Below are 10,055 nucleotides of genomic sequence, written 5' to 3' on the forward strand. Positions count from 1 at the left end.
CCCCTTATATATATATATATATATATATATATATATACTGTATAGTTGTTGTTCATAATATTTATTTATTTATTTATCTGTATGAGATTGTAAGGCTTTTTTGCCACTGTTGCCCTGAGCAATTAATTGATGCATATCATATACCAATGCAGGTTTACAGTCAAATCTGTACTATACATTATTGTAAAAAATTGTGGAAAAAAAAATCCAAAATCTATCTCGATAGATCGTGTCTTTTGCTGTGTTTAGCTGTAATGAATGGAATTTCCTTTGTACTCCCTTAAGAGGCATCATTTAACTCTACATTTGTGTGTACCATCTAGTGTCTATGTGCTTGTGCGTGTTTGTGCAGAGGATTTAACTGTGGTGATTATATAATTGAGAGCACTTCCTGTGTAATGCTGAGGGGTCTCCTGACTGTGTATTTGCATGAACATGTGACCTCAGCAACATATGAACTTTCTGAAGTCGTATGAAAAATGAAAGCAGGTGTTTTTTCCTAACTATTAATGTAACTTAACCCAATGCTTTAAGTGTCAGCACTGTGGCTTGTAAATCATTTCAATAAAATCAATTCAGTGCTGTTGATTATTCTTTATTTTGTCCCACTGACCTCCATTCATTGTCTCTAACCCTAATATGCTTAAAGGGATAGTTCACCCAAAAATGAAAATTTGATGTTTATCTGCTTACCCCCAGGGCATCCAAGATGTAGGTGACTTTGTTTCTTCAGTAGAACACAAACAAAGATTTTTAACTCGAACCGTTGCAGTCTGTCAGTCATATAATGGCAGTCAATGGACTCCATGGCTTTGAGAGTAAAAAAAACATACAGACAAAAACAATTTAAACCCTGCGGCTCGTGACGATACATTGATGTATAAAGACAAGAAACGATCAGTCTGTGCAAGAAACTGAACAGTATTTATATAATTTTTTACCTTTGATCCACCGCAATGTCAGCGCATTCACAACATCCGGCGCGTGACGCGTGTAGCGTGTACGTGCTCTTGCATAGTAGACATAGATATATACATAAGTAGATTCCCGTTGCCCATAGAAACAGTAACTAATGAGGCATCTACTTATATATATCTATGTCTACTATGCCAGAGCACGTACACGCATCACGTGCCGGATGTTGTGAATGTGCTCAGACATTGCAGACCGTTCGTTTCGTGTCTTTACTCCTCAATGTATCGTCACGAACCGCAGGGTTTAATTTTGTTTTGTTTGTGTATGTTTTTTTTTTACTCTCGAATCCGTGGAGCCCATTGACTGCCATTATATGACTGACAGACTGCTACGGTTAGAGTTAGAGTTAAAAATCTTCGTTTGTGTTCCACTGAAGAAACAAAGTCACCTACATCTTGGATGCCCTGGGGGTAAGCAGATAAACATCACATTTTCATTTTTGGGTGAACTATCCCTTTAATCATTGCACGTGTGATGTGTGTTGTATGTAGGAAATCCTGCCCCTGAGGTGGTCTGGCTGCATAATGGAAAAGAGATACAAGAGTCTGAGGATTTTCATTTTGAGAGGAAGGGCTGTCAGTATACTCTCTTCATACAGGAAGTGTTTCCTGAGGACACAGGGACTTACACCTGTGAGGTGTGCAATGAAGTCGGAGTCGCTCGCACCGAAGCCTCACTCACGGTACAAGGTACAAATCACACTGAAACATTGCTTAAGTGAATACATTACCAAAGTAGGTATGATTTTCAACTAGATACTAATGTGATCTTATAACAAATATGATGATATAATCGCTGAATATGGATGTGAATCTCCAGTGGATTTTTGTTTGTTGCTCACAGAGCCTCAAGATGGAGTTCAGCCCTGGTTCATCACTAAAACCAAGTCCACTGCCGCCTCCCTGGGTCAACACGCTCTGCTGTCCTGTGCGATCGCTGGTGACCCCTTCCCAGAATTCCTCTGGATGAAGGATGGGCAGGTCATATCTGGAGGTGGGGACTTTGAGATCCTACAGAAGGAAGACGTTGTCTCATTGCTCATCAGGAAAGTGAAGACACATCATGCTGGAAACTATGAGATTCATCTCAAGTAAGAATTGTTTAAAAAAAAAAAATCTAAGCTATTGCTCATGTAGTTTAAATTTATTATATGTATAGTTAGATATTTGTTATTTGGAAATGTTGACTCACTTTGAGATCTTACAGTTTTTTTTAACTGCTTACACACTAAATCTTTACTTGTCACACAATTTCTGAAAGCTGACACTCAAACACCAGAAGCACACACCAAATCTGCAAAACCATACACTAATTCTCGGCCTGTGACTCAGTTTTCAATTTCATAAAACACTTTCTGAAAAACGCAACACACACAATTCTCTATGTAACACACAAAAATCTAACAGGAATTAGGTGTTTGCAAATGTTTGCTTTTGAGATGTGTTTGTAATATTTTGAATGCAGTGCTTCATTTTGAAAGAGATGTGAGGCATTTTGCATTTTGTGTGTGCAATTCTTGTATTTGTGTGTGAAGCTTTGAAAAAAAAAGAGGCAAAGTTTTGAAAATGTGTGTAAGCAGTTGAAAAAAAACTGTAACACATAGTTATTTGTACTCAAAAGTGACATGGTTTATTTTACTTTAAAATAATAAAGTTTAAAAAGGTTTTTAAAATTATTCTTTATGATTTGGATTTTATTTAGTTGATTCTATGTAAAGATGTGAAATGTTTGACACTTAGCCCCAAAATCAAACTGTATCAAATCAACTCTACCCCAAATAAAAACTTTATTTATTTGTTTGTTTGTTTATATTCTTATATGTTTTACATTGTGACATTATTTTTATGACCACTTCTTTTCTTCTTCAAATTTAATGACCATGCAAAAATAATGATATAGTATAACAATAAAAATAGAAAAATTATTTTAAATACAACTATTTTAATTATGAAGTATTGCTACATCATGTTAGTATTTGTTGAAATGCTTTAAATTTATTCAGATTTTAATAATAAGACATTGCATCTGTAAAGATACTGTAAGAAATGAGAATTAGATAAAGATCATCTATAATGAGAAATGCACATTACACATAGAGAGAGAAAAAACTATCTGTGTTATGCAAAATATCTTTTTTTTTTTTTTTTTTTTTGGATAAAATTCATGAGATCCATGCTTTTAAGTTCACATGCAATGAAATTATGCTTGGAAACAGTGCTGTCATATCAGGAAAGGTTGTGTTTTCTTAGTTCCTCATTTACTTTACAATTCAACAGTTTACAATAAATGAACATTATCGGTGAAAAATCTTCTGTTGATCTCAGGAATAAAGTAGGAGAGTGCAGGTCAGTGGCAGCTCTGCAGGTCAGCGAGGACCCCATGCCATCTGGTGACGATTCTCATAAACGGTACATTCTCCTTCTACTCTTGCTCTCTCTCCTCTGCCCCAAAGCTATATTTACAGCCCTCAAGCCCTGCACTTAATCTACATAATCTCTCTTTATAACCAAACGCTCTGTTTATGCTTCCTCTCAGCTGTGCTGTTGTGTGGGTTCGTCTAGGGGCCTCACTCGGGTCTCATTTCCCTATAAGGTCTCTGAAGTCATCTCTGATGCAACTCTGTGGTGTTGAACTAACTCTCCTGCTCGATTAAGCTGCTCTCCAGTGTGGGCTGAGCTAGCCGGGGCTTTGACCATCTCTGTGTTTTTTCTCCACTCTTCCTGTGGCAGCCGAGGGGTGGAGAGGACTGCGGCAGGCAGGGGAGGACAGCCGGAGACTCCCAGCGCTGCAGCGTCGCACTCCGAGCAACTCTGGGAACACGACAGTCAGGATCAGGAAGAAGAGGAGGGCAGTGCCACCCGTGGGCTTCTCAAAAGGTGCGTGGAGACAAAGGAGCATCGGGAAGACCAGATCCGTCAGCAGGAGGCCGAACAGATCGACTTCAGAACCGTGCTCGGCCGCAAGGTCACCACTAAGAGCGTCTCTGAGGAAGACCTGAAGGAGATCACGGCCGAGCAGATGGACTTCAGGGGGAACCTCCAACGGCAGATCAAGCCCAAGACCCAGACAGAAGAGGAACGCAAAGTCAACTCTCCACAGCAGGTGGACTTCAGAGCAGTGCTGGGAAAGAAGGGAAGCCAAGGCCCAAAACCCGGTCTCGGATCCTTAGTGAAAGCACAAGCCAACAAAACTGAAGCTGTTGACTTCAGATCCGTGTTAGGCAGCAAGAAAAAACAACCAAGCCAGGACAGGAATGGAGAAAGCCAAGGCGATAAAGACGCCCGAGGAAAGGAAAACGATGTGAATTGTGTGGATGGAGGGATAAAAGAAAAAACAAAAGAGCCCGTTTTTACGCAGAAACTGAGTGACGTGACGGTATTGGATGGGGAACGTTTGCATCTGCAATGCCAACTTTCCTCTGAGTCTCCTGCTAAAGTGACATGGACGCTTGATGGAAAACTCATCAAACCATCCAAATTCATCGTCATTGCTAACGAGGGTCAGTGTTGCATTTCACATTTGATATTACGTACAGTAAGAGGACAAATTTGTTGTCATCTATCGTGGATGAAGTTTGGCATTGGGACGTTTATCAGCCCTGTTGAAAAATCCAGCATATGCTGGCTAGGAATGTTTTGAAGCATGACTGCTGGTTTGAGCTGGTTTAAGTTGGTCCTTAGCTGGTCCTAAGCTGGTCCTGAGCAGGAGCTAGTTTCTTAGGACCAGCTTCAAAACGTACCTAACCAGCATATGCTAATTTTTTCAACAGGGAGGGGCTCGAATAGTTTATATGCTTGTGTATGTGATTCAAACATCAGCAGACCATTGGTAATCAGAGTGTGATATTCATTTTATACAACAGCTCTCTAAACAAGAAGTTAATATTGAGTACCTGGCGTTTCAAACTTTTGATCGGTAATTAAAATAGCTCCAAATGAAGCCAACGCTGGACTAACTTTGCTGCGGAGAAACATAGCGGTTGGCTGCCAACAAACACTCCTTGAATGCCACTTGTCCAATCAGACACGAGGACCAGAACTAACTGTACATAATTGTCTTTAAACAGTGGTCGCATGACAATAAAATGGCAGGAGTGTAATTGGATGAGTGTTTATTCAAGGTGTTTCATAATGCGATAGGGCTATCAGTAATAATGTTTGAGATATCTGAAGAGAAAAGTCATTTGTAGGTGTAGACTGAGGGCTGTGCTTTGGACCCCTTTACCATTACTAACCCTGTGTGTTTGACAAAAACTTCATCTGACTCAAGTATATCAGTGTTGTGACCAAGAGAAGTTGACATGTGTACTTGAAAAATATGCATGTATGGATTATTGCAATATTAAAGGGATATTCTGCTTTGGGAACTACAAACAGCATCTTTAATTTGCCCCATAGACGTCTTTGACCTCATGCAGCAGATACTTTCAAAACAGGTTAACTTTGTCTTAGATGAAGGGACTACTTTAACTGTATAAGAATAACCATTAAATGTGTGTGTATGTGTGTGTGTGAGCAGGTGGTAAGTGCTCTCTGAGCATTGATAAAGCTCTGCCTGAGGATGAAGGACAGTATGTTTGCAGGGCGGAGACTAACGAGGGCAAGACAGAGTGTTCCTGTATGGTCCTAGTGGATGGTGAGTGTATCTCATTACATACCAGCACAATAAATTAGTTTAAAGCATGCTCTTCCTGTATCCACTCTATGAAACTCTATAGAGGGATGAGGTGTACTGTAACCCTATGTGTCAAAAGTGTCAAAAATGTAGTTATTTTCATTTTTTTACACAAACAATTTTACATTTTGCATTCAAAACCTTGGGGTCTATGAGAGTATTATGGTTTCAGTCTGTTTTGGGCTGGGCAGTGTGTTTGTCCATTTCCCCTGAGTCCTTGTCTGAGCTCTGCATCTTCCGGTAATTACTGACCAGATCAGCCTGCATAACGTCCCTTGCATGTCCTAAGATCTCCCTTTTTCACTTTGCAGAATATGTCTTTATATATCTCTCTCTAAATATATATATATGTCTCTAAATATCTTTGTCCCACTAAACAGACACTCATCTCTGGATCTCTCTTGATCTTAACAGGCCATGTCCCTATGAGCATCTCTAGATTTCTGTGTCTCTCTTGTTGGATGTGTCTCTACAGTTGTCTCTTTCTCTCTGTTCTGGTTTTCAGGACATGTCTTTACAACTGTTTTGAGTCTCTTTGTTCCAATTTAGAAGATGTGTTGAGCTGTCTTTGGATCTGTTTATCCAACTTAACAAGACATGTCCCAACAGAGAGGCTTGATTTAGAGAACCGTCTCTAGGTCCATTTGTCCAGGATAACATATTCTGACAGTCATCTCACTTTCTGTTCTGCTATATGGGACATGTCCTAACAATCATCTTTAGATATGTCTGTCTCAACTATAGGACATGTCCCTTCAGCTCTTTGTCTACAGTCACCTCTGTCCTACTTAACATGAGATGTTCAACATGTTACATGTAACACATGTCCAGTTTATCCATCCATTTCAGATCTTTTTGTCCTGTTTATGACAGCCAATTACCTGATCTTAGTCTATCCCTGTGTTTGTCTCTAGATTCCTCCATCTCTTTCTCTCTCTTCTGGTTCCCAGGACTTGTCTTTACATCTGTTTAGAGATCTCCTGTCGAGATTTCGCACTGGACATGTCCCTACAGTTTTGTCTAGATATCTATGTTCTGCTTAACAGGCCATGTCCCTGCAACCATCACTAGTTCTCTGTGTCCTGCTTTATAATACATGTCCCTACAGTCATCTATCAGTCTCTAATTTTAAAAGACATGTCTTTACAGATGTCTCTAGACATATCTGCCCGGCTTAACAGTGACAAAAGAAAGACACCTTGACCTGGAGATATCATTATTTTTAATGGCAGCATGCTGATTTTATTTAATTGCTTTAACATTGTAGGTTACTTGCATAAACGGCTTATACAGCTTCTCCTAATTTGGAGTCTGCAATTTCAATTGCCAAATTCCACTTTTTAACCTCCGGTTTGACTTTTTGGCCTTAGTTTTGGTCTTAGCAAAAAGTGACAATAATAAAATGGCGATGGACCCTCAAAAGAATTACTTGATGTAATCAGTTTGGGAATTTTTTTTTCGGTTTGTTCGAAGTTGAAGAGGATGCATATACACTGATTTCATGGTGGTCACATGAACTTGATTCTAATTTTGTTCTCTGTGTTACTCTCTGTATTCTGTCTGTCTGTGTTCAGATCCCAGTGTCTCCACACCAGCTGATAAGCAGAGCAGGAAGCCCTCTACCCCGACCACAGAGAGTGAGTTTCCAAAATATGTACTTCCTTTTTTATATCCCAATATGGAGTGGCGTGGGAGATGTGAACCTTTCCCACTGCAGCACACACACACACACACACACACACACACACACACACACACACTCACTGCTCTGTTGCTTGTAGCGTTTATAGACAATATCACTAGGGATATATCACTGAGAATAATTGCTTTATAAATGACTTTGTTCGGTCCACAAGTTAAATAATTCTTATCTACAAAGTTGCTCAGTTGTTTGACAATTATGTTTAGCGGTTTTTTAATTCTCGGCTTTTGACTCAGTTTTCAATTCATAAAACACTTTTTGAAAACACAACACACAATTCTCTATGTAACACGCAAAAATCTAACAGGAATTAATATTACGGCAAAGGTGTTTGCAAATGTTTGCTTTTGAGATGTGTTTGTGATATTTTGAATGCAGCGCTTCATTTTGCAAGAGATGTGAGGCATTCTGCATTTTGTGTGTGCAATTCTTGGATTTGTGTGTAAAGTTTTGAAAATGTGTGTAAGCAGTTGAAAAGAAAAACTGTAATAACTAGAGTTAAAAGTTTGAAAGACAAATGTATGCTGCACACACACACACACACACACACACACACACACTCACTGCTCTGTTGCTTGTAGCGTTTATAGACAATATCACTAGGGATATATCACTGAGAATAATTGCTTTATAAATGACTTTGTTCGGTCCACAAGTTAAATAATTCTTATCTACAAAGTTGCTCAGTTGTTTGACAATTATGTTTAGCGGTTTTTTAATTCTCGGCTTTTGACTCAGTTTTCAATTCATAAAACACTTTTTGAAAACACAACACACAATTCTCTATGTAACACGCAAAAATCTAACAGGAATTAATATTACGGCAACGGTGTTTGCAAATGTTTGCTTTTGAGATGTGTTTGTGATATTTTGAATGCAGCGCTTCATTTTGCAAGAGATGTGAGGCATTGTGCATTTTGTGTGTGCAATTCTTGGATTTGTGTGTGAAGCTTTGAAAAAAGAGGCAAAGTTTTGAAAATGTGTGTAAGCAGTTGAAAAACTGTAAAAACACAAACAAACAAAGACATCCGTCTGCCTGTTGCCTAGTTCATAATTATCTGCAGATTGAGGGAAAGATGAAAACTGTAATGAACAAAATAACATTTCAGACTGCACTATTATTGACAAAGTTTTAGTACTCACAATATTTTTGCATAGCCCAGAGGTTGTAGTATAGTATAGTATAGCATAGACTAGCATAGTATAAAGCAATCTCTGTAGGAGGTCCATCTTCACTGTTAAACCAGTTGTTCACGTCTCACACTCTTCATCAGAGGAGATGTTTGACAAGGCTGCTGGAGACTACTGCCAATGACTGATTTTACATTTTAAACAAATTTAACAAGCAAGAAGGAGGCAAGCGAAAATGAACAGTGAACAAAGGCTTGTTTTAGAGATATAAAGAGAGAATATTACAATGAGAGAAAGAGAGAGGTCATGACTGTTACTGCATGACTGCTTGGCAAAACCCGCTTTGGATTTCCATGTATGGGCTCAATCAAAACTCTCACTCCTTGAGTGTTGTTTGAGTTTTCTAACATCAGTGTTTTTAACATGCCTAACATTCTTCAGAATGTTTTGTAAAGGGTTCTGTATACTAGAGAGTCTACTTTTCGCCTACTCTCAGCAGGCTATGTTTAGCACTGTGTGTCTTGAACTTTATCTTCAGAAATGGCTGAAAATGAAACTGGAGAAACTGTTGATGTGTGCACTGATCTCTTAAGAGACGTGTTCCATATGTCTCAGGGATATTACTGATTGTTGCTTTGAGGAATGAACTGCAGTCAAATCTATCGTGATAATTTGTGAGCATTTATTTGGCTGACACGCTTGAGTGAGTGGTAATGCACCTGCTGACTGTCTAATGCTTCAACTCAGTTCCTTACAACATTTCATTTGGATTTATATTCTGCTGTAAGCATGCGTGGCTATGTAGACAGGACACAGGAACACAGATGATTAGCCCTAATTTGCCAGCTTCAATATTAATTTTAATGTCACAGGGTCAGTCTTTATGAGGTAGTGACTCGTGTTTGATACCTTGTTTTTAGAGAGGCATTTTACTTATTAATTTAGAAACTATGTATTTAAAATTAAAAAAAACTGTGCCAGAGTTATATGGGTATCTTGTGCTGAGAATAAACGAGCAAGCAATCAATGGCTGAGGCTGACAGTAGAAGGTTCCTAGTGATTTTGTAGCAAGGTTAGGCAGGTCCTCCACCATAGAGGTTACATTCAGTCATTGAGTTGTTTGCAGTCATGGAAAATCTGTGATTAAAAACCGTGAAGCTATGAAAATAAGCAGTGGTGTCGTGGATAATGGAAAACTCTAACCTCCAAGTACCTCTGAATCGCTGGTGGATATTGAACCCAATTGGTGTCCTTATTGTGTTATGTTCCTCTGTCATAATGGCTTATTTCTGTTCTCTATGTTATTAGTTGTGCTTGCAAGCGTCATTGTTACCATTCCACAGAAATTGGTCATTTGAAACCAACTCATCCCACTATGTATGTGCTACCATTGAATATGGAACCTGCATGTTCAAATCCTTTGGCATGCATCAAATTCAGTCAGAATGTATTTTTGTACATTTTTCCCTGTTTATCCTGTTGCTACAAATCTTCCAATCTTAAGTACACAACAAGTATATTTAAAGAACAGGACTTGCATATATATATATATATATATATATATATATATATA

At 38.7% G+C, this 10,055-nt stretch overlaps 1 protein-coding gene across 1 annotated transcript in view; it reads left to right on the forward strand.

Annotated features, from left to right (window-relative positions):
• mylka (myosin, light chain kinase a) overlaps positions 1-10,055 on the forward strand; it is a 55,993-nt gene that overhangs the window by 19,871 nt on the left and 26,067 nt on the right. Inside the window, exons 6-11 of the mRNA XM_016445458.1 lie at positions 1,467-1,664; positions 1,819-2,065; positions 3,300-3,383; positions 3,705-4,474; positions 5,494-5,610; positions 7,224-7,286. Of these exons, the coding sequence (XP_016300944.1) occupies positions 1,467-1,664; positions 1,819-2,065; positions 3,300-3,383; positions 3,705-4,474; positions 5,494-5,610; positions 7,224-7,286 (1,479 nt within the window). The remainder of the gene's footprint in view (positions 1-1,466; positions 1,665-1,818; positions 2,066-3,299; positions 3,384-3,704; positions 4,475-5,493; positions 5,611-7,223; positions 7,287-10,055) is intronic.

This window comes from Sinocyclocheilus anshuiensis, unplaced genomic scaffold (assembly GCF_001515605.1).
Source record: "Sinocyclocheilus anshuiensis isolate Anshui unplaced genomic scaffold, SAMN03320099.WGS_v1.1 scaffold355, whole genome shotgun sequence".
Classification (NCBI taxonomy): domain Eukaryota; kingdom Metazoa; phylum Chordata; class Actinopteri; order Cypriniformes; family Cyprinidae; genus Sinocyclocheilus; species Sinocyclocheilus anshuiensis.